The sequence below is a fragment of the Pundamilia nyererei genome, unplaced genomic scaffold (genome assembly GCF_000239375.1).
Source record: "Pundamilia nyererei isolate P.nyererei 1_Seehausen unplaced genomic scaffold, PunNye1.0 scaffold00123, whole genome shotgun sequence".
Classification (NCBI taxonomy): Eukaryota; Metazoa; Chordata; class Actinopteri; order Cichliformes; family Cichlidae; genus Pundamilia; species Pundamilia nyererei.
In genome coordinates, this window is record NW_005187524.1 from 1673900 (window position 1) to 1699329 (window position 25430).

The 25430-nt window shown below is 40.0% G+C and overlaps 1 protein-coding gene across 1 annotated transcript; it reads right to left on the minus strand.

The window, feature by feature from the left end:
- Positions 1-3194: 3194 nt before the first annotated feature.
- Positions 3195-24772, minus strand: plcb2 (phospholipase C, beta 2). Its single transcript, XM_005742801.1, has 32 exons — positions 24689-24772; positions 24210-24287; positions 22937-23005; positions 21996-22136; positions 21549-21628; positions 21369-21422; positions 21208-21283; positions 20982-21082; positions 20148-20308; positions 19897-20043; positions 19653-19810; positions 18702-18784; positions 18511-18595; positions 16870-17083; positions 16685-16770; positions 16511-16607; positions 16335-16419; positions 16060-16184; positions 15648-15799; positions 15164-15328; positions 14370-14469; positions 14094-14198; positions 13831-13895; positions 13601-13691; positions 13048-13473; positions 12664-12847; positions 12043-12184; positions 9947-10011; positions 9300-9359; positions 9079-9148; positions 6453-6536; positions 3195-4151 (listed from the first exon to the last, which is right to left on the minus strand). The coding sequence occupies exons 1-32, from the start codon at positions 24770-24772 to the stop codon at positions 3984-3986; spliced, it is 3801 nt and encodes a 1266-aa protein (XP_005742858.1). The 3' UTR covers positions 3195-3983.
- Between the last annotated feature and the right edge of the window lie 658 nt (positions 24773-25430).

Here is a 25430-nt window from a genome sequence, read left to right on the forward strand (position 1 = left end):
GCACCAGAGGTACACTTCAACTGTGAGAGACAGAATGTGAAAAAAAATCCATGAATCCACATGGTAGGATTTGTAAAGAATTTATTGGTAAATCAGGGTGGAAAATAAGTGGGGGAACTTGCACAATCGGTGGCTGACTAAATACTTTTTTGCCCCACTGTAACTGTCAGCACTCTCTCTTGGATTCTTCCAGATTTTTGGCTAATAACTCTTAGGGAATCACATTGTTGTCTGTCAAAATTTGTTATCTTTGGCCTTTTTGTAGATTTAACTAAAGAAATTGGAACAAATTGTGATTTTTTTTTTTTGCAACAGGTTGCTGGCCAAACTTTCAGTGATATCATTTAAAATGTGTTCTTTGCTAAGTTCTAATGTGTAGGTTCAATGCTTATTAATTGAGTTAGTTCATTGAGTTAAGTGAGTTAGATTGTTAGATTGGAAACATTTGTCTTACTTTCTGCAGAGCATGTGTTTCATGTAAGTGCTTGAAACTTAAATCAAAAGTCATTAAACTGTTGATCCCATCAAATAACAAAATGCATTTTGTTTAAACCTTCAACAGAACCATTATACAAAATATCCATCTTCTCTTTTTTATGTTGAGTGACCGCTCTGCATGAAACAGAAATTGGGAGAATATTATCACTTTTTCTTTTATGAAATCTGAGTGCTAGACTTTTTTCTTGTTGCTTGAAATTTTTAACTATGAACCAATGACACTGCAGAAGCAACAACAGATCCCAGGCATTTTGCTGTTTACATAACAGTGTATTGAGCTGTCAGGGTTTTCATAGGATGTGTCTCTGTTCTCTTAACTCACTGTGAGATGGAGGCTCTTAATCCAGAGAGGTTAAAGCTATAATGGAGCTATCACTACACAACAAGGTAACCAAATGTCAGAAAGAGCAAGAGCAGAATAAATCAACCAAACTGAGCCTTAAAACATGAACTTTTGCCACCCGGGAAACTCAGGATTCAGGTAGTCAGAGTACTGTCTGCAGCTACTTTAAAGTATGTGGGTGTCTGTGCGTGTGCACTTGTATGTGTCTGTGTGTTTAAGTGAAAGGGCCATATCATCAACACATGTAGGACGCTCAAATTTGCATCTCTGAGGAGGTGGAGGTGCCTCTCACAGGCCCTCAGCGCTCATGCGATACAGTGGAGAAGAGGGTGACTGCGACGACGATGAGCCACACTCATCGGGCTGCTGATCCCATGCCAGAATTATAATGTTAATGAGATTATGTTGGGCACCCAGGAACAGAAATCAACCAATTTCTCAAATCTTGTACTCTCTTTAAAAACAGAAAGTGCAGTTAGCAGCTCGCAGAATCCTTCACAAACAGGCTATGAACAGTGCAGCCTCGGCAGGTGGTGTTTATGTGGGTGGTGTTTATGTGGGTGGTGTGGGTGCTTAATATTCATCTAGGATGGCATCCACTTCGAGCCAAGATGGGCTACTGATCCTGACTCCACCTCCAGTGGGTCAGACCTGCTTCCTCACACAGGAAATAACAAGTAGAAAAAAAATGTGCATGTACCTCGCAGTACCCCTATTTTTAGAGCTTATTCCACTGAAAAATACCAAATCTCTTGTCAGCTGTTCGTTTAACCTTGCATGTTCAATGTTTCATATGGCTGTTGTGCAGAATTCTGCTTTTGATTGCAGAATTTGGTTTCTCTGGTCTTTTGCAAGGGGAGGCACAACTGAGCACAGACGGCAACAGACAAAGGCTAGTACTGTCTTTTCAGCCACTGCCAGGATTCAGTACAATTTCACTGATCGTAGCTATTAACAGTTTTTTGTGCTTTCAAGTGATATAATTTCTCAAAATTAAAAAAAAGATTGAGGTTAAAGTAAAAGAAAAAAGTATATTGCATACCAAATGACATATCAAGACTTTTTAATTAGATTCTATTAAATTTAAACACCCTACAATAATAGGGAGAAAGGCACTATAGTCAGTGGACCCCCTATGAGCAAGCACTAGGTTAGAGTGAGAAGGAAAAAAAAACCTTTAACAGGCAGCCGTCTACCTCAACTGGTTGGGGGCGACAGGTCAACCATATGCCATTCATTTAAACCACCTAGGATCTAATTAGCTTTTCTTAGGAAATTCTTTACCTTTACTTTTATCTCACAGATAAATAAAACAGTATAAAACTTTTGCTTTTGCAGCTACTCTGTGATTCATTTATGTGTGCGAACGGAAACGCTTTCCTCCTCCTTTTGGCTTTTCATCCAGTGTCACTGAGTAGCCATGTGTTTCCTGTCGGTGAGAGATCCTGCTCAGGCCATCCCTCTCCAGCTGGTTTGAGACAAACCTGCTGGAGATGTCTTCATCCTTATGTAAGATAATTAGCCCAGTGATTCAGGGCTGACTGGATTCACACCCGAAAGCTAACAGTTCATCTGTGTTGTGCATGAGGTGGCAGGACTTTCGGGCACAAGCTGTGTCTCCTAGAGATTTATCCAGATCCCCCACTTTGAAATGTCACTCATGTCATTTGATTCAGAAGAAGGGTGTCGCGTGGAAAAGGAAATCAAATGAATGGACAGATTGCACGGGATGATGAGTCAGAGAAAAGCTGCATTCACTAATAAATGCATGCATATGCGTGTAAACACTTGAGGGGAAAAAATGACTCTCACAGGATACAGTGCATAAGTAGATGAAATTTAAGCTGAAACCCTGCAATTTCCGGATTTATTTATTTATTTAGTTTTACCCAGACTACCTGCATTATCTCTGATTCACGTGCCTTTATTATAGCTCTGGTTTTAAGAGAGCACGTGATCCATCACATAGCAATTATGTGGTATTGTGAATCAGGTTATAATGTGCAAAATTACACTGAGGTTTGAAGCAATGTGCAAAGAGTAAGAGAGACAGTGGACAGGAGAAAAGAGAAAGGGTTACTGGCAGACAATACCTAACCTCATTTCCCATCACCTCTTTACTTAAGTTCCAGTCACTGATTCAGCTTCATTTGCTTTTCATATGATGATTCATATCATTTTGCTATGTGTCAGTATGATAATCACTTAACTTCAACAAATTACAGTTAATATAATATCTCAGGGATTAGCTAAGAAAGACAAACCTCCCCTTCAGAAATTTAACAAATCAACCTCTACAAAAATAAAAAGATGTAGCAGTTTTAGTGATAGAAAAATAACACATATTTCGAGTAACTGTAAGTTTATTAATCATCAATTCATCACAGGAATAGAATAGGAGAAAATACAAAGAGTACACTAAAAATAGGTTGAGCCACATTATAAGCAATCGTCTACATTTTCCAAACTTTCATGTTTTACATGCAATACAGGATGTGCCATATACGTGGAATTGATGTCACAGGAGCTTCAAGCTTGTTACAAAGCAAATTTACCTTTGTTTGTTTTTTAATTTTGCAAAACATATGTAGTGGCTACATCACAGAGTCCAAGCGAGCACTTATCACACATGCAAACTGATGTGCCATTGTCTCGCTCAGCCCTGCAGACTCTGATAACCCATTTTTGCATCTACATTTAGTCCCATTTTTAACTTAAGAGAACAGAAAGGAGACCACAAGCACCTCTCTAAGGCTTTTAGAGCTACAGAGCCCACATCTGCAAGATATTTGTCACTTTGTCGCCTAATTTAGGGTGGGGGTTTTTTAATGGTGAAAAGAAACAGAAATAAAGAGTTAAATAGAAACTAAAAAAAAATATTTTCAAAATCATCTAATTTTGGAGTACCTGGACATTTGTGAAAACCTCATTATCAGCTCCCCAAAGTATACACCCACCTATGAATTAGCACAACTAAATTGCAACTTCACTCTGAGAACCTCTCATTAAGCAATCTTCTACGATTTCATATCCGCGCCCTGATTATAGGTTATGTAACAGTTTGAAAGCAGATATAAAAGTGAAAAAACTAAAAAAACATTTATAGCAGAGTTACACAGAGAGAGGTAATCAAAAGGCACATCTAACCTAGGAAGACATCTCCATAGAAGCCCACTCCCCCCCCACTCTTGTCGACCTCGTCGACCAACTCAGGGAAGTGCGCCCCCACACATACATTAACGGCCTCTCGCACTTCTCGTGCCAGCGATCTTGTTTTCTGATCGTGCTCCTTCAGGGCCTCTTGATTGAGCTGCCAACACAAGGGGCCAAAGGTTAGTCAGAGGATTATCAAGAGAATGGGCTGACATTTTCATGATTTCACACATTTTTCTTTTCAGGCAGGTGCTTATCATAATCTTTAGAGAATGATTTTCTGTGCTCGTGCAAGTAAAACTAAAGATCGACCTCAACTGGCTTATACCCAAGTTTGACTGATTGATTGCAAATAAGAGTGAGGGATTTACCAATATGGAAAAAAAGTGGCTCAATATTCAGTAAGTATGTTAAATACAGCTGCATACATTAGCTCACATTCAGTTCTCTTCATTCATCTGTTTTTAAAGCCTCACTTGAATTCCTTCCCCCGCCTCTTGCAATATTGAAAACTCTATCTGCAAGCTAATACTACTAGTGAGACATAAAAACACACTGTCCATCTGGCATTCGCACGTCAGTGTCTAAGCTGTCTTCTCACACCTCTTTTCACAATAATAACTGCCAACATTTCACCAATCCTAAGCAAAGTATTGTCATAAAAAACATTCTGACATCATTTACAGCGGTGGGAGCTTGATGTGTACTTTCTGCATCCCCCAAACTGGATGTGTCACGCCGCAGCATTACGTACATCCACTGAAAGGACAGATGGCCGTGGTTGGCAGTGTGGTTGAAAAACAAAAATTTGGTGGTTGGCTCAGTTTGGATTATAGATGCCTATAAGTCCATCAATGTAGTCAGATTTACACTGCATTTGTTTGGACAGAAAAATCCAAAAAACTCTTGGTACAGTGAAGGTAAGGTTTGTGTAAATTCTCTCTGTGATTTTGCAAGTACAGTGTAAAACATTAAATCTCTATCATTATCTTTATCAAGGTCGGGTACTGGTCGACAACCCATTGTAGTGGCATCCACAGGTCAGGGCTGTATTGGCTGCAAAAGCGGGACCAGCACAAAATTAGGCAGACGGTCACAAGGTTATTCCCAATCAGTGTGCGTGACATGGAATAATGGGTGAGTACCCTTGGTTGATGCTAGCTCACACACAAGCGACATGCTCTAATTTTTACTCACTGATGGGCAGACCTACGTAAGAACTTATGCAGCGTTGGGAATAATTTTTTAAAGGACTCTGGAACTGCCAAAGAATGCAAGGACATGTATTTATTTTTTCTCTGACAGTCCCCCAAAAATCAGGTAATAAAGTATAGTCATTTCTAAAGATCAGGAGTCAAGGACCTCTCAGAGTTTCTATTGGTAAACATGACTGTTTTGGCTGTCGTCAGAGGTTTTTACAAATATGCAGATTTAGTGGAAACACGAATAAGGTGTGCAAGTGTAGTTTCATTTTTCTAAGAGAAAAAAAATAAAACCAGTGTGCCCTGGTGTTACTGTGTCAATCAATCAATCAATCAATATTTTATTTCTATAGCACATTTCAAAAGGACAGTGTCCATCAAAGTGCTTCACACAAGGTAGCAAAGCAGATTACATCAAAGGCAACAAAAACAGTTAAAAACAATTAAAAACAGTTAGAGTGGTTCGGGCATCTGACAAGGATGCCCCCTGGGCGCCTCCTGGGTGAGGTGTTCCAGGCATGTCCCACCGGGAGGAGGCCCCGGGGCAGACCCAGGACACGCTGGAGAGATTATATCTCTCGGCTGGCCTGGGAACGCCTTGGTATTCCCCCGGATAAGCTGGAGGAGATGGCTGGGGAGAGGGAGGTCTGGGCCTCTTTGCTTAGGCTGCTGCCCCCGCGACCCGGCCCCGGACAAAGCGGATGAAGATGGATGGATGGATGGATAGAGTTGCACAACTGCAGACTCGGTGGAAGGTTAGGTAACTGGGCGCCAAGTTATTTAACATTTTAAAAGTATACAAAAGGATTTTAAATGATACAGTATTTAACAGGGAGCCAGTGTAGATTGGCTAGAACTGCAGTGATATGATCATGCCTTCTGGTGCCAGTTAAGTGGCGTGCTGCGCCATTTTGAACTAATTGCAAACGCTGGAGGAGAGAGAATTGGAGGCCCATGTACAGAGAATTGCAATAGTCTAGTCTCGAAGTAATGAAGGCATGGATAAGCTTTTCAAGGTCTTTATGTGGAATATAGGGCTTTGCCTTGGAGATTTGACGTAGCTGGTAAAAACCCGTTTTCTCAACTGAGGCAACTTGTTTGTCTAACTTGAGTGAGCTGTCCAGGACTACTCCAAGATTTCTAACGGTATAAGAGAGATGGCTGGCATAGGACCCCAGTGTATTAGTTAGCTGGTCCAGGGGAATGGGACTGTCAAAAACAATAATTTCCGTTTTAATTGAATTTCTTGTGTGTACCTGATTGGTCAAGGTCTTGATTTCTTCCAGTGTAGCAGCCTGTTTCTTCATCAGAGCCTCTTGCTGCGGACTGTAATCTGAAGACTGTAACAATACAACAAAGCAGAAAACATGTTGCAAGTGGAAAACACTATCGATTTGTGGTTTTGAAGTGTGTGCGAGCAAATGGGAATGTGCATGTGGTATCAAGTTTGCGATAAAGACTGTTAGCGTGTCTATATAAGCAGTTCATCTGCTCATATGTACCCGTGGGATCTATGGATGCAACCTGAGAGAGAGAATCAATACAGTTAAGTCACAGGTTGCACTTGTCGAGTTAGATTACAGATCCCCCAACTGGACTTGTGCATTCAATACTGAGCCTGTGCTGATTAAACAAGTGATTGTGTTATAAATATCTGCAGTAATTAATGGGGAAATGTTGATTAAGTAGATCAACACCAGCTGCAATGTGACCCAAATGTGTGGAGGGATGAAAGTGAGGGGGGATTTCTGCCATCTAAACTGAGTCGATCTGAGAGGAGCAGAGTGAAATAGCTGAGTCTTTAACCCCGATGCATCATGCCTGAATCTTGATGAGCCAACGGAGGAACAAAAGCAAAGCTCAGTGAGTCATCGACCACACATGGATTAGCTTGTAAACAGCTTCTGAGTAATGGACAAGCCTGGCCTATGGTCAGGGCCCGCTGCACTTTACTCACTGGGTGAAAGCGTGTGTAAGTTTGTGTATGCGTGGCCTGCTGTGAGTTAATGTGTGTGCATGTTCAAGCGTGTGTGGGTGTACCTACAGCTGTGTGAAAGAGAAGGGCTTTAGCATGCCTAGGGTATTATTTTTCCATGCTTTCTTCAAATCTTGGCATTCTTAACAATAGGTACACAGCTAAATTATATGTGATCTGGTACTGGTAATGTGTGAGTACATGAAAATTACTAAAATAATAATTTTAACATTTCGGGACACGTATTTCATTTCTGCAAAATGAAAATATTGTTTGTGATGAAGTTTCTAGCCTTAAAAACAGGGATGTTAAGCTCATTTTACACCGTGTGCCTCATAAAGCCTGCGGTTAAGTGGGCCAGACGAGTGAAACTCCCCTTTCTGTCTATGTTCAACTACACATTAGGTCCCTGCAATAGTACAATTTCAATAATACATCTTAGTTTTCTACATGATAGATGTGTAAAATTACAGAGTGGCTATGGTGGAGAGCTTAATTAATAGGAAAAACTGTAAAATTGTGAAAATAAGGTCTTCCTTTAAAAATTTCAGCCTTCCAGTCAAACATAAGGCCCCCTAGGTTTCTGGCTCTGCAGTTTCAAAGCAATGACCTCTTCATCTGTGAACATAGCAAAACTCTAACCGATCCTTCTCCTGTTTGCCTTTTTTGCAGTATAAGCTTCTTTCCTTTCATGTTTATTTTAGTGCTAGAAAGTACAACAGTTGGCACTCTCACATGGTTTGCAGGGTTATCTCCTGCCAGAATGCCAGCGGTTACTAGCCAACAGTGTGTTAGCAAGTATATAGAAAGCCACAGTAAAACTCAACCTTCAAATTTTATTTCCAGAAGTAGAAAATCCTTAAGGTTTTTACCTTGAAAGAGAGCATTTTTCATTACTAAGTTGCATTGCTGCCAGTGTTGTGTTATTTTGTTATTTTTCCAATGTCATTGCTTTTATCTTCCTTTAATAATAATAAAAATAAAAATAAATATTTTTTTACAAAGTAACATTCATGATTTGAATGTCACAGCTTTAGCCTGTCTCAGCCAGTGCCCACAGATGTACAGTAAAGCTGCAACTAAGCTAAATATTTAACTTAGCATAAAAGGCTAAATGTTTAGCTTAGCATAAAAAGCTAAATGTTTAACTTAGCATAAAAGGCTAAATGTTTAGCTTAGCATAAAAGGCTAAATGTTTAGCTTAGCATAAAAATCTAAATGTTTAACTTAGCATAAGACAACAACAGATTACAGCGGAAACAGCTAGCAGGTGTTTGTTTAAAGGTAACAAGAAAGGTTACTAGTACAAGCCTGTTATAGTTAACTAAAATGAAACTTAAAACTAGATCTTTAAAAAAATAAAGCTTAGCAAATTAACTAAAATAAAATAACAATATAGGAAAAATGTCCTTTTAGTTTTAGTGTTTGTACATTTGGTGAAATTATTTTTCAAAACTTACCTTATGAAGCTTTTTATTGAGAGTCTGGACATGTATCAGACTTTGAGTCAACTGCTCTAAAAAGTTCTGTTTTTAATGTAATATCTGTTCTGCTTTTCTTACATCTTGCCTCTGACATTTGTCCTCAATACACAAATAATTACAAGAACTGAAACTCAAAATAAACTGAACTAAAACCAAAAAGTCAAAACAAAATAAAAATATAAACTAATTAGAATGACAAAACTAAAAAAAAGTCCAGTTACTGATTAATGTAAATTTGAGAACCTCTGTAAAGTGTTTCCCTCATTTTCCTTTTTCTAGGCTACAGTAACCCTTTTTCTGGTTGTAGTGTTACGTTCAGCTTAGCTTTTAGCAAAAAGATGACCACAAATGTCAAACAGTGCCTTTTATTTTGCACACAAACTAAAAAAAAAGTTTGATTGTGTTAGATCACTTTGAAACAACTTCTGTACTCACGGCAGCATTCGACTGACTCGCTTCATCCAGCATCTCAGTGCTCATTGCCTTTTTCAGCCTGAATGAATAAATGTATCTTTAATTAATCATCTTGTACAAAATGTTAAAAATTCAGATCTTCACTCTCGCTCTCTTAATTCTTTTGTCTTTCTAAAATAAATTGTAACTAACTTAGAGTGATGAATAAAACCTGAATGTCGTGAACTTACTTTGCTTTGTCTGTGGACGAACATTTCATATTGGCTTTTTTCTTGTTTTCTTTGGTTTCGCTGCAGAGCAAGACAAAGGGAACATGTGAGGATCTCAAATCTGACACTGAAAAGTGACCCTATAAACACCCTTTCTCCTTTAATCAAGAGTTGTAGGGCGCTGTGTGTCTTATGTGACCTTATCTTTATAGTGAAAGGAACGCTTGAATGCTGTGTTTTTGTGCCTGAGTGGACAGGTAGATGATCAAGCCTGCCTTTGCTTCCCTACTGCTGTTTAAACACCTGCTGGATAATGGCTGTCCTGAGATAACCATCTGCCAGCTGGGGACTTGGGATGATGCACACACACAGATATAACACCATAAGCCCAGCCAAGGACATTGGAAGACCCGCCTGCTGAGGTGATTCATTCATTATTTGAGGTATTCTCTTTGCTAAATGTCAAATATTTCACCTCAAATGGCACACACACACACACACACACACACACACACACACACACACACACACACACACACACACACACACACACACACACACAGACTGTCACGGCAAAGTCTGAAGGGGCAGATTGGATAGACTCAGCAAAGCCTTCTGCTCCTTCATGTGCGCATCATGTCCTGAATGTGTTGCATGTGTGCTCACACCTCTCCAGGGTTTTCAGTTCAATGGCGTGCTTCTCCATGGCCATCTCCAACAGTTTGGCTAGTCTCTGTCACAACACAATAAGAAGATGGTGCAGTCACAGTAAGGATGAAGCTCCAACTCATGAGATGTGAATAGCTGTGAGTAACAATGTGAATGAAAATGTTTGCTTCTGTGCAAAAACTGGGGTCAAGCGGATTCTTTATATATAGATTGATTACTATTAGTAACAGCAATCCAGTTGGTGTGTAATTAATAAAGCCTCTGCTTGTCCATGATCCCAAACACACAACGAGGAGAGCCCATAGAGGAAATAGTGACTACATCCTGAATCATGGACATTAATCGGAGGTGAACAGGTAAATATCTAACAGAGATTTCAGAGTGAGGAGACTAATGGCTGTAGGGGTGACCAGAGCACACAGAGAAGAGTTTGTCTTTCAGTTGTTACTTTTCTAAGCCACTTTGTACTGTAAGGACAGGATGTGAATATCATACCCATTTGATGCCTTTTAGAAACACTTTACAACAGTAGGAAGGCAACAGCTCTAAACATTAACATTATAGATCTAGTAATAGTGTTAAATGCATAGCATTGTTACCATATAAGCCTACTTCTTTTAACGTTGGAAACAGGCCTCACAGGTATCACCGTGCAAAATAAAAATAATATTTTATTTTTCAAAGCAGATTACGTTTAAATAATATCACCGAACGAGTTCATGATGTCTTATCAGCATCCTGATTTTTACTTAAATTGGGGTAAATCATGTCTTAACTGATTTACACTCACGAGCCACTTTAATCAGCCAATCACATGGCAGCAACTCAGTGCACTAAGGCATGCAGACATGGTCAAAAAAACTTACTGAAGTTCAAACTGAGCATCAGAATGTGGAAAAATGTGATTTAAGTAACTTTAAATATGGAAAGGGTGAGTATTTGAATGCCGATCTGCCAGTGAGTTTTCTGGGTGGAAATAACTTGATGATGCCAGTGGGCGAAGGAGAATGGCCAGACAGTTTTTAGCTGAAATGAAGGCAATAATAACTCAAATAACGGCTCATCTCAAGCAAGCCATACAGGAGAGCATTTGCAGCCTAAAACTGCACCCGGTGCACTTCTATGAGCTAAGAACAGAAAATGGAGGCTAGAATTTTTATGGGCTCACCAAAATTGAACAACAGAAGATTGGAAAAATGCTGCCTGGTCTAATGACTTTTGATTTCTGCTCAGATATTTGTTGGTTTGTAGCATAAACAACATGAAAACATGGATCCATCCTGACTTGAATGATGCAGTTGAGGCTGCTACTGGTAGTGATGAAGGTCTGGGGGATATTTTCTTTGCACACTTGGTGGCTGACAATGTCCATCCCTATGTGACCACAGTGTGATCGGCATGGTTGCCTCCCACGGGATACCGCACAATGTCGCAAAGCTCAGATGATCTCAAACTGGTTATTGGTTGAACATAACAGTGAGGGAGATCATGGATGTGCAGCTGAGACATCTGAAGCTATTGTGTCATGCTATCATGTCAGTATGGATTAAATGTCTTTTTGAATCCATTACAAGACGAAAATATGAAGGCAAAAGGACGTGTGTGCCTTATAAAGTGGTAACTGTATTCATATAATCAAGAGACATACGTGTCATGTTTCTCTGGACTAATGTTTCTGTCCAACTGAGTTAGTATAACCCTGATAGCCTCCTTTATCTCCTTTATCTCCTAATTCACCGTCTTCCAGCACACATAGAAACGATGGCTTTACAGTATTTAGTGATTATACTTGTCTGGCTCATGTTTGGTATTTGGGCAGGTGGAACACAATAGATTTGATTGGAGTTGAAAACAGCTGCCTGCGTCACGTAGCGAGTAAGCCACTGAACAAACACGGTGTTTTGTGAGTCATAAAACCAAAATAATGAGCAGATAAGATCCTGAAATATTCCATAGAGCTGAGGGGACCTTTCACTTGCAGCAGTAATCATTTGGTTCACTGTTAATTATGACAGTATTGATTAGTGCGCCTTTAAGCACAGTATCTGGCTGCAATGTGTGTAATGTGTTTATTGTCACCTTCAGTGTCACTAACCTCTGTTGCACACTGCTCCTTCTTCTTCTTCATCTGATCATACTGCTCAGCAAACAGTGTTTTTATTTCAGACGTCATTTTTTCCTTCAGCTCCTGCACCCGCTCTGTCTTCCCGTTGGACTCAGGGGTGTTGTCACCTCCCCTGGTGAAAAAATAACATGACACAATAAATCAGTATGTGTGGGCAATACAGTTTATTGACTAACAGCCACTGCCCTTCATAGCTGACAACCATGAGCTTCCAGAAAATACTATACAAAATGCTTATTTGGCCTTTAGTAACACTTGGTTTGCTCTGACAGCTCAATGACAAACACTGCAGACACTCATTTTCTTCATCCTCATCTTAATAGTCAGTGTCAGCTAGAAACGCACATTAACTGTAGCTGTACTCCTCATGTTTCTAAATATAGTCTTATTAATCCAAAAACAGCAACATTATTAGTGAGTCACTATTAATTTGTGGAGATTTGAGCGCTGCTTTGCAGGAAACAGGACTGTCTCCTTCCAGCGGGATAATCAAAAGCTCTTTTGTCAAGCACCCTAGCTAAAATATATAGCTGCAGATTCACTCTGGAAAGCTCTTTGAAAACAAATTTGGGAAGGAAAACATCCCCTTACTCTTTTTTCTTCACTGAAACCTTCTTCTTGAGGGCCTTGAAAGAGTCAGAGTATTTCTGAATCAGATCCTCGCCTTTTTTCTGATACTTCTTTTCTAATTCTTTTATCTCTTTCTCCTGACGCTTGATGACCTTCTGATAGCTCTTGTGCTGTGTCAGTTCTTCAGTAGTCACAGTCGAAGGCTCTGCAGCACAAACACAAAGGGGATTTTTTTTGTGGAGTCTTCTTACTTTTCAGCACTGGATATGCAATTATAATGAATCTATTCAACAAAAAATAACTCTAAATTGTTCTGTATTATCCTTGTCAGAGCGCTTTTATCCAGAGTGTATTGACAAAAGGAAAACTATGATGAGTGCAGCACATGAAGTGCTGCAGTGTTACCTTCACTGCCCGTCTGCGGCTGAGATGAGTCACCTGATCCTGCAGACTCGGTGGTTGCAACTGTTGGAGAGGGAACGGCCGCAGCAGAAGGCGCTTCAGCAGGTTCTGCAGCTGCACTGGCTTCCTCTTTTTTATCAGATGTAGGTTCGGGGTTTGTGCAAGACTCGGTGCTCGGTTCTTCTTTGGCTTCAGGAGCCGCTTCAGGCTCCGGGCTTGCTTTGGTCTCCTCGGGTGAAGGAGAGGCTTCAGGAAGGGTTTCAGATCTGGAGCTTCCTGTATCTGGTGCTGCATCGGCTGGGGCTTCATCGAGAATTTGAGGGGTCTCTGCCTTGCTTTCTTCCTCCTTTTTAGCTTCCTCTGCACCAGCTGCTGGTGGAGACTGGTCAGTGGCATCAGCGGGCGGTGTAGGTTCGGATGCAGCTTTTTCTAGAGGAGGAAGTGATTAAATGCACCTTCAAATACACCAGCATTGAGACCAATTGTGTGAGCCACAGACAAGCTCAAAATCTTTGCAATGCAAGATCTGAAGTGTCATCCTCTAAAGCTTCATTACCTGCAGCAGGGGCTTCACTTTCTTTAGCTTGGTCTGCGGGAGGCTGGGCTCCAAGAGGCAACTCATAGGGAGACACATAGTCAGAAGATGACTGTGGGGGTAAAAGAAGAAAAGGACAGGAACATAACAATCTAGCAAGTGGTTATATTCCAGGAACTCAATTAGTGTTGTTAGGATTTACTGGAAATCCAAAGGTATTGCTGATGATGTTTTTTCTCTCTTTTTTTTACCTGTTTGGGAGGCTTTGTGGTCTTCTCTGTGCCTTTTGTTGGATTAAATAAGGCATCTGTGAAATCTGCAAAACAAACCATTTTAATGAGTGTACAATGATTTATTCTTAAACCAAACATAAGTGTGGGTACGAAGACAAAGAAGAAAACAAAAATGCTTCCAAACTAGTCTTCTCTTCTCTAACTGTCACTCTGGCAACAAGGATTCACTCGCAGCAGAGGTTTTCTTCTTTTGCAAAAACACAAAGTAAAAGGCTAAGCACCCGCAAAGGCAGCAGGGATGTAGTCCTTGACCTCAATGTACACAAAGAGAGCAGGCAGAGTGAGGGGCATGTTGCTCTCACTGCGCAGGCAGATGTGGTGGAAGCCTGCAGGACATGAAAATAAAACCTTGGTGAAATAAAAGCAAGGCAGCAGCTTGCCTGATGCAGAAGCTGGTTAAAACAAGCTGGCAAATGTTCTGAGGCCTAGAGTGATTCATTGCTTTAATTATGTATATTATATGAAGTATGAATTCAAATATTCTCAGCTTCGCTGACCTGACTGGATGGCATCAAGAGGGATGATTCTGTGTCCCACAAATTTGCCATTCTCTTCATGGACAACGATTCTTAAAGATGCCAATTCTGGCAGCAAGATCTAACCATGTAAACAACAACAGATATGTTAGTGACACATCATTTCATTCATTTATTCATCAAGGAGCCAGAATTTCTTGTAATATTTTAAAGTGGTCTTGAGTATGATTTCTCCAGGCTTTCTGAATTTCTTTCAACATTTTTCTTTGGACACCGGCTGCTTTTTAACTCCTTTTCGATCCTGTCCTTGTACCTGGGCATTTTCAGAGGAATGCTTTTGTGTGTATATGTGTTTTTGTTAAGATGCTTAACACTGATGTATAAACCATTCAAGCATAATACAGGTATCTAACTCAAGGTGTGAAAAGGATGGAGGAGGTCAGGAGGGAGGTGCAACATCTGGTAAGCATCTAAATGGCAATGGCTTCGTTTTTTTAGCATGACAATGACCCCAAACACACAATAAAACACTATCAGTCTTGAACCTTCATCCCTACTAAAGCAGTGTGGGATCGTCTTAACAGAGATCGGAACAAAAGGCAGGCAGCATCCAAAGAAGAGTTTTGAATGTCCTTCAAGGAGCCTGAAGAACTATTCCTGTCAAAGAGAGTTCAGGATGTGATGAAGAAAAATGGTGCTCATACCAAATACTGACTTTCAAGCTCATTAGAATTGTACAAGCTCTGTTTTTGCCTTCACATCAAAATATGAAGACTGAGGAGTGGCTGAAAATGTTTACATGGTATTTTATTCACCTTCTCAAAAACAAATGGCTCTTCATTCCACACTGGATTAATGGCGTTGGGTGTCGTGGACCACTTGGTGCGGTATTTCTTCTTAGGGTCTCCTGGCAGCCCAATCACTTCCACCTCAACCCCTGTTTTTACATTCTTGTCAGCCAGAAACTGCCCCGAATAGATCTATGGAGACAAGTAGATATGATTGGACGACTTATATATACAAGTCTGGACTTTTGAACAGCTGGACTCCTATATGAAGCAAATTATGTTTTTATTAAGATATCACACAAGGACAACATGGACAAACTTCCCAAAGCCAAAACAGCCATCTGTTATACACATACTGCACTAATTCTTCATGAGTTTCTCTGCATGCAGAATGATGAAAAGATGGAGCTTGAAACTCAATTACTCTGACATTCAGCTTCCACAGATAATAGGAGCCCACACTGATGGTTAAAGAAAGAGACACTCTGTAATAACAGGGTCGTGAACCTGCCTTGATGGTCAGTGTGCTCGCCACAACGGTGTCAATCCTGTCACAGAAAGGGTCAAACTTCTTGTCATTGCGACGCATCACATCGTGCTTGAGGAGGTAGCCCGTTCGGCCATTGAATTCAAACAGGGCCATGTTGAGCTGCATGGGGAAATCTGTAAGTGAGACACAAACAGCCCATTCACGGCACTTGTCTTCAGCTTAAAGGGAGGCAGCGAACAGAGGCTTGTGCAGCACAAAAAGGTGCAACACTGACCTGCTGTGGCGAATAAACAGAATAGATTTTAAATGACTAAAACACACAGTGTCATCAGTGTGTCAGAAAACTGTATTTAAACAGGAACGGTAGACGGTTCCAAACATTCACAAAGGGTATATTTCTGAGCATTTTAAAGTGTGATATCTCCATTTTTACCCATCGTCTGGTAGTTGAGCGCCACCATCTGGCAACCAACGTTCCAAAAAGGTTGGGGATTGTAGTTGGAGGAGTCCATTCTTGTTCCTTTGGGGTAAATCCTGCTCATCTGCCTCTTATTATATCTTAGGTAGACAGTTAGGGAATCATTTATTTATATTTCCGTGTCCCCCCCGACCCCAATAAACTGAATGCATAGAATATATTTGTCGTATACTTAAATGGTTTTCATTTTTGTCGGGCATGACAGCATCTGATGCACTCCTAAAGGATACTCAACAAATTCAACGGCACTCTTGGCGATCATTGCCTCCCCTTTGGTCTCCACAAAAGAAGAGATGCCGTAACTCTTGTTTTTCTCTGTGAAGGGAGAAGAAAATGACACGTTACCAAGGTTACATCGAGTTGTACCTGTTTGAGTTTAGGTTAAATTTGTTGTTTGCAGACATACTTTTGGCATTTTCAAAGGAGATGAATTTGTTGGGCTGGATGTAGTTGACTATGGATGACATGGCCTCATATGCTGTTACTTCTTGTCCAGCTGTGCCCTGCAGGACGTCAAAAGGAGGTTAACTTATATTTGGACTCTCCTGGCTGGAACAAATGATGTAAAACAAGTATTTACCTCATCTGATGTCTTCATTTTCTCCTCATCCTGTTCCTCTGTGTCTTCTTGCTCCTCATTTTCCTCCACAGTTGCTTCCGGTTCTGGTGAAACACATAAAAACAGTGTCAGTGACACCTGGAAATAAAATCACACGTCTAAATCTGGAGTATAACTGAATTTGCCTTGTGGTTTTTCATTTTCATCTTGATTCTCCGGGGTGGTTGCTGCTGGGTTGGCCTCATCCTGGGAAGTGGCGTTCGGGGCCTGGGCATTCGTAGCTGCGGCTGCGGTCTGGTCAGCGGCTGCTGCGGCAGTTTTCTTATTCTGGGCCGGTTTCTCATGGCTGCCCTTCTTGTTCTTGATGAGGATCTTACCCAGGAGCTCAGACGGGCTGGGGATCTGCTGGCCCGGCTTCAGCTGAATGTTAGAGACACAAACAAGAAGTTCAAACAATGACAAAATCGATTATATTCAGAAAACATCAAACTTATACTCTTACTTTTGTTTCAGAGGGATTTACATCAAAGTTGTTTAATGTTCAAAGTGTCATTGCTAAATTTAATCAACTTAGTCTGTTTTTTGTTTGGCTGTTGAGCATGAAACAAGTGTAGTCTGTCATTAGAGGAAAGCTGTTTTGAGTGGAAAGCAATGGCCCTCATTTATTAACATTGCATATGCACAAATACGTGTAATTTAAACACAAAAGTTAAATAAAAAATGAAATGAATGGCTGTTATTGACAGGTTAACTTAAAAAGACATTCACATAGTGGACTATATGGTATAGCCATACTCCTATTACATCTTCCTATTTCTTTGCTATGCAGTTTTTATTTATTATCCTGGGCTGCGTTTTGGAGAGACTGTTTAGTATTTTAATTAACAGTAAAATACAATAAAACTGTTATTATTATTATTAATTTATTTACCTTTTTTTATTTTGCCTTTTGCTCAATTTTCAAAAACATACTCCTCCAAATTTTCAGAATTACAATTAAATTAAAAAAAACAAAAAAAAAAACAAAAAAGAATACAAAATAGTAAATGGAAAGGTGCAGACTTTAACCTTTTTCTTCTACACATAATCAACAATAATAGCTATTATTTTAATAGTAGTAATAGTGGAAGAATTTGTTTTAAAAGCTTGTGTTTAATTTTCCTAAGACAGTCAGGTCATCATGTGATCATATGCATGGCCACAGGGACTGCTTGACCTTCTAAAAGAAAAAAGCATTCAGGCATTTGGATGCATCGAAAACCTGAATGCATCCTCTACATTAATGTTGCATTCACTGACATTACCTCACTTCAATAATTTAGCCCAAATACCATCATGAAAGCTGCCTTTATTGTCTGCACACTGATAAAAAGCCGGATGGTCACTCTCCCATTTAGCTTGTTGCCTTTACTTAAACCTTTTTTAAAAAAAACAAAAAAACAAACAAACATAAAATTAACAACATATAAAATAAACATCTTTTTTTTCATACTTCAAAAATTGAGGCCTGGATTCAGACTGTCTGCTGACCTCCTTTCTAAAACACTGGTTTTGTCCCTAATACCATCTAAGATAGTTAAACAGACACAGCCTCAGGAATATAAACACATGCAGGCCTAAGAGGAGCTGACAGACTTTGTTTCTGGGAATCTGAGAGGTTCTTACAGCAGATACAAGACAGAGGACAACAAACACACCAGTGAAACTTGAACTTTGCCATTTATTGCCTTCATGTCGTTGTGATTAAATAGCGAAACTCATCCGAGTCACCCAGCGTAGCATGATAGCATCTAAACTTTATCTGTTATTTTGACAGCTGGCTGTGCTGCAGCAGTGTACTCACTCACAGGGTATTTGTCCAGTGGCTCTGTTAACAGGGCATCACCAAATATGGTTTTGCAGTAGTTGGCCATCTTCTCCTGCTGTTTCACCCTGGAAGAAATCACATTAATGCCTGTTATTATTCGTGATACGTGCATCAGAACAGCAGCATTAATGGCATGTTATGACACGGCTTTATTTAAAGCTCGGCTCTTACGAGTCAACGTGGTTCTCGAAGGAGAGGATAACGGGGTACTGTGAGGTCTTGAAGGCGCTCTCTGCAATAGCCTCTATCACGTCCTGTCAAGTGTCACAAAAAGAGGCCTTTTAGTTGTTATTTTGTAAAAGTGGATTTTTACTTTTGGACTTAAATTTAAAGAAATGAAACTGGCAATAGCATATTAGAAAACTTCAAGAAGTTAATGAGACGCAGAGCAAAAAAGAAACAAGCTCACTAAAATAAAAATTATGAAAACATGAACATTGTGTCAAACTGCAGAGGTGTTTCTTGCAGAGGCTGTGATGTTGCTGAACTGAACCTGGGCGTTGTGCCTCGGCCTGTTCATCTCCTGCTGCCCTTATATGGAAGTGTTGAGTGTAAGAGAATGGCCTATCAGTGTGTTTGTGTGTTACTGTGTACTTACACTTTCGTGTTTCGAATGTGCTCTTCAGCATGAATTAAAGATAAGTGTGAGCAGCTTTTTGGTGTGCAAGAAGCTTAGATGTTGCACATTCAAGATGTGCTGGCAGGAAAATGGTGACGGTCATTTACTTGGACTCAGCCGTCGCTTTCTGATCACAATTTTTAACACCAAAAAAATAAATACTAGAAATTTGAATATTAAATTTGTTTATCGTTACCATTCTTTCCTTTCTGTAAAGGCTGCAAAATATTAGAGTGGACCCTTTACGTTTTTCCTTATCTTCTATACTATATAGAAGAAAAGAAAAGAAAATAATGTAGGTGTACTTAACTACATCAGCTCTATGCACTGGTGGATGGTCATTAGTTGTGGCCAAAAAATTCCAGTAACCCCAAAACTAACATTTCAGCACGACATTAAAAAGGTGGGAATATTCCTAATATGGTAATGTGAACAGTTGCAGAGGAAAAATTTCAAATACTTGGAGGGTGGGAGACTGAGGGCACATGAGTATGTTCAACAACCTTGAACAGGATCTCAGTGGTCATGGTGAAGCCGTGAGTAATGATGGGCTCTTCATCTGGAGGTTTACCCTTCCAGCAGTCCAGCTCCAGGCAGCGGCAGCCGGCGAGCAGACACTGGCGGTACATCTCTGGGGAGGACACGCCCGAGAACTGACCAGCTGCACAGGGAGAGAAAAATGAAAAATAAGGCACATTGTTAAGCAGCATCTTAAAGAAATCATATCCATTTCTCTTTTTTTCTGACCTGTTAGGTATGTGTTGTGTGACGACTTGACGAAGTAGTGAGGTATGGGTTGGGTCATGTCTTGAGACTTGGCCAGACTGTCTTGCATGACCACTGATGTCTCTGGACCCATCAAGTAGAATAAAAGACCTTCTGGAGAAATCAAACCTGGAGATGGGAACGAGAGACCATTTGAAGCAAAAACATAAGGAGGGTGATTGTGCCCATTCTTCCATCCTCAGCATAGCAAAGTGACCACCGCTGAATCTCACCTCTGTTAGAATTATTGGACAGGGGCTCATACTTGTCAATCAGTGCCTTGATCTGATCTTGCCGGAGACGCGGAAACAGTTCCTCATTCAGCCGAGAGTCTCTCTGCTTCTCGTTGAGGAACTTGGTGAAATTCTCCTTCGTCATGGTGGGTTTGGTGGAGCTGGAGGGCGGGGCACAGCGAGACAATCACATCTTGGACTTGCACTTACTTCAGGCTGCAGTGTTTTGCCTGAATATTATTACCTTTGTTTCTGATATTCTTTATTACTTGCTGTATGGGTTTGGATACATGCGTGCGTATGTGCAACTAATTTCTGCAACTTATGATTGCACTGCTGTCCTTCTTGGCCAGGACACTCTCTTAAAACAGATTTTTTTCATGATTAAATACAAGTAAATAAATAAATAAAAGCATCAGCGATGCCCATAAGGTTCCTCATCCCCATCACGGCCAATTTCCTGCCATTTTAGCTCAGGCAAGGCTGCTGAGGCACGAGCTGGAGCACAGACTGGCAGTGCAAGACCAGCATATTACATGAGGCACCTCTAACTTTAGTTTGTCAAACTAGGACAATTTTTTGCTTCATACATTTTGAACAGACAATGACATCATTTTTGAAACGAGTAGATTTAAACACCAGATGAAGAAGGTTTACCACTAACCATTAAATTTATTATTATTTATTTATTTTTTGCTTGACAATTTGTGGAAGTTTCAAAACGTAAATGCAATAACAAACTAATTATGAATAAAGCATAACTACAGCTACAGTAGGTGTGTGATATTCAGTCTGTACAATGATCAGTTAAGGACACTTCTACAGGTTACTCACTAGGAAGTGAAGATCTCATAGATCTCAGGCCGAGGACAGAGGTGTGTCATAAAGCTCCTGAAGGCAGTCTCAGTGAAAACATCAGGCTTAATGGTGTCATACTGAAGAACAAAACAAATGTGCAGACGGGTTGTCAGAAAACTGCAAACTGTTTTCATTAAGTTAGATAAGAATAAAGTCCAAATTTAAAATGTATTTCCACTCGAAAGGAGATTTATTTTCTGACCTTTCCTTTGGGGAGCTGTGCTGCTGCCAAAGCACTTTCTACCCTCTTTTTATCCGCAGGGAACATCTTGTAAATACTGAAAAAACATAGTGAACAACCGAGTAGGAAACACAGGTATCTGCTGAACAAATGAACCAGTATGTGGTTGTCCTGAAACTTACTGTTTCACTGGGATCTTCCCATCTTTGTTGGTCTGAAGAGAAAGCCGGACATATCTAAGATTTAATAGTATTTCCATTAGAATTCCCAGAGCACGTGTTATCCAGCGCATGATGTGATTGCATGGTATTATGTTCCCTCATCATCTAGAAGCTGTAGATTACGTGATGATGTTCACTTACATTTTATCCAGGAAGACCTGCCTGCATGCGTTGTTTCTTGCAGCGTTGTAGGTGATCGCAAGAATGTCGTCCGCCCAGTTCTAATGTGCATTTTTTTTAAATTCACAAAAATAAACAGAGGTGCTGCATGAAATTCGGTGTCTGCATGAGTTTGGCTTAAAAGGTCATAAGCGTCTATGCACAAGCTCACCACTAGAGGGTGTTGATGCAGAGTTAGGTTAGGAAATGAGAGCAGTGAATGTTGTATTTGAACAAAGCACTATTGAGATTTCATTACAGCAGATTAAATCTGGATGTTGGAGTCACAGAGTCTAATTTAGACTGAAAGGGAGGGGTCGGAGGGGTTGGGAGGGAGAAGAAGCAAAGGCTCCAGTGGTATAAGGGCTAGAGGCTGTGTTTGAACAGTCAAAGGGGAACAGCTACTACACAGACACAGCGGTTTATTACCTGTGTCACTTTTTCCTTTGAGGCAAAGAAGTTATGATAGGTCAGGTTCACCGTGTCTGGACCCGAGATGATAGTCAGGGTTTTGGCGAGATGGTTGCTGTCCGGGAAATCCAAATTAAACACATTTCGGACCTTTGGGTGCTGTGGACAAATAAAATGCATTATTTCATGTTTTAGCTGACTAAACAAATCTAAATCTGCAGCACTTTGCTGTCTGCACAGATTGGACACCTGAAAGGTGCTTCGACACATGCAAATATGCTGACCAGCATATGCAAACATATGCACAACACACTGAGAGTCGCGCGCTTGCTTATATATACGCACACACAAGGCGGTCATGAAGAGCACAAGCACACATGTGCTGCCTTCCTGTGTATGATGCTTTACAATCACCTCTCTATGCACGCCTGACGTCAGCATTGGAGCAGCTTTCCCAAAAAGTCCTAAGGGACCAAAAGATGAGGATGTGCTTTCAGCAGCACCCCATCTGTGATGATGCATTCTCCCTAAGGAGAACAGATTTTTCAGATTTCCCTCCCGTAAGGGATGATGACAGCTGCATAATGCAGCTCTCTGCGGAGGCCAGCGAGGAGTGGGAAAAGAGACGAAACTACAGCTGACAGCTTTGGAGCTCACTCGAAACTCGCTCACAGAAATCTCCCGCCATGACTCAGCCTGTCGTAGGGTGTGTGTTTATGTTTGTTTGCGTGCCAGTGCATCTGTGTGTTTCTGTGGAGGAGTAGCCTGGGTTCATGCGTCCACGGCGCTTTTTTTTTCTCTCTTTGCAATGCAAATATGTCTGTCAATATTAATGGACAAACAAAGGACTCGACAGATATATTTGCATGCTTGGAGAGATTCCTCCACACAGAGCACAATCATTAAGCTCAATTAAATCAAAGTGAACGCCACAAATTAAATAATACAAATGGACTTACTTTGGGAAGTTTTGCATATTTTCCTGTTCTGGTATCTCTGATGGTAGCAACATCCAGGAATGTTGTCTCCTAGAAACAAGAGACAAGAAATCATCGTGGATACTAAATTCAACGTGTAGGCACCATTCCAGATATGGATTAGATACAACTCACCCTTTAGCAAAGTAGAAAAAAAAAACACGTTGCCCATCAGTAAAATAAGTGAGTTAATAAACAAGCTATTTAAGGCTGGGAATATTGTAGGGCTGTTTTAACCTATAAATGAGTAAATAAATGCCAAGTTCATTCTGATATTTTTACAAAGTAGGGATAGCTTGTTGTTTCCTGTTCACTTTCAACAGACAATACATCTGTAATAGCAGCAGTGATGGGGTGGTCATGAAACATGGTTACTTAACAATATTGTGTGTTGATCATGAGGAGGGTCAGCGTGCCAGAGGTAGATATTACATTTTTCTTCTGTTATTACCCGTAAACAAATTAGATGGTTTTTGGGGAAACTGTGACATTTAGCTAAGCATGTTTCCCAGTATTATAGCTAATACTGGTGTAATTACAGAATTATTACTTGGTAATAACTAAATCTCTGTTATCACTGATCCGCAAAGTGCTACTTAAGGATTTTTGTTTGTTTGTTGAATGTATTCTCTTATTTATTATATTTTATATTATATTTTCCTGACTCTATTTATTTTTTTCCTTTTTCCATTTTGTTTTGTTTTCATCTGAGGCGCATCATCAGGGGGAACATTTGAGAAGCTATTATGAAAGATATCACAAGACAAAGTGAAGAACATGTAGACATCACAGTCACAATAACAATATGATTTCCTATATCACTGCCTCCTGCTTTTAGTTGTGGTGACCAGTATGACCAAATTAAGAAAAAGAAAGCAAAGACATTTCTTTTATATTATTTAGTTTTTTGAGCACCTGTAATTTTTTCAGCCAACATTTGCTTTTTACACCTATTTTATCTTAAAATTTAGTTTTGGTTAACTGTGGTAGCACATTTAAAGAAGACCTTGCCTGTTTAGTGAGAAGAGAAAGAGAGATGAAGAGTAAACACAGCTAGACACCTTCATTGAGTGCATCACAGTCCAGCTGCACAGCACAGTAGGACAGTGAGCCCACATCAGCACTGATCGATAATCTATACAGACTGCTGAGGCCAGAAGGTGGTGAATGATGCGCTTACATATCTCACACCTTTAGCGGATCCTAATCACATATATTTTACCCACACATCAGAATGCTGCTGGCTTTTCCCCACCTTGCTTTGGTTAATCCAGTAGACGAAAAACCCTTTTGGATCCATCTTCATGGTGACAGGAACGGTTTTGGTTGAGTCCTTGATAGAGACAAATTAATTCAGTACTTCTTGTATCGAGCTGATTGACAACAGTAGTCATCTAAGGGTAGTGTGCATCATAAGCTGAAGACCGTACAACATTATAGAGGAATAATCTTTGACGTGGTTCTGGAACCCGTGAAACAGAGATGCTTTTTGGCGATGTGCCGATACTGAACCTGATATTTAAACTGCATTTGTAGCTATATTTAAGTTATTAGATAAGAAATTAATGATTAGTGTTTTAAAAACAGATGAAAACCATGTAATTTCACAGAGAAGGCTGTATTGCTCACAGGAGAATGAAAATAAGCAACACTTACTGATGTATATTTAAACTCCTAATCACTCTGGTTAATATTCAAGAATCAACAGCTTAATTTTTTTCAATATTCACTCACCTCTGACCACTTGGTAAACCTTTCTCCTTTGACCAGGTAGTCTTTGATCTCTGGAGGATCCAGAAAGTATCTTTTCTTATTCATTTTGTCCTTCTAGAGTGGACTTTGTTTCAGTTAGATAGCCTATTATTGCTAAAATATATCCACTATCTGATTCTCCACCATGGTCAGAACTATTAACCTGCTTATTCCAACACTAGCAACCAAAAGATGCACTAAACTGGAACTCTGCTGACCTGCCTGTGTCCAGGACGCACCCAAGAAAATATGCATTGCAAATTAAGATGAAAAAAAAGAAAAGAAAAAAACAGGACTGAAGGTTAATCTGTTGCCCATAAAATTACAGTTTATATATGTAAGATAAAGGTTACATAAGTATATGATTCTAACTGTCATTCACTTAAAGTAAAAGCATTCACGTGTTTATAAAATAAAAAGATAAAATAATAAAAGGCAGAAATTAGATATTTAAAACTCTTTTTTTAACATCCAGCTCCCCCATTAACTGTTGCTGTGACAACAATAACTGAAATTGCTTTTTACTGAGGAAATAGTTCCTTTAAAAAGTGATAACAGGGTAATCCTCTGGGTTCTAAAAAGTGACAAAGTTTTTAAGCCCCAAATGAATTCATAAGTGGCATAATGGCAAGACACAACTGGAGATAATGAGGATTTGCTTTTCTTTTAGCTTCCATGAATTGACACTTGGTTTGTTAATGAGTTCCTTCTTTACACAATGATT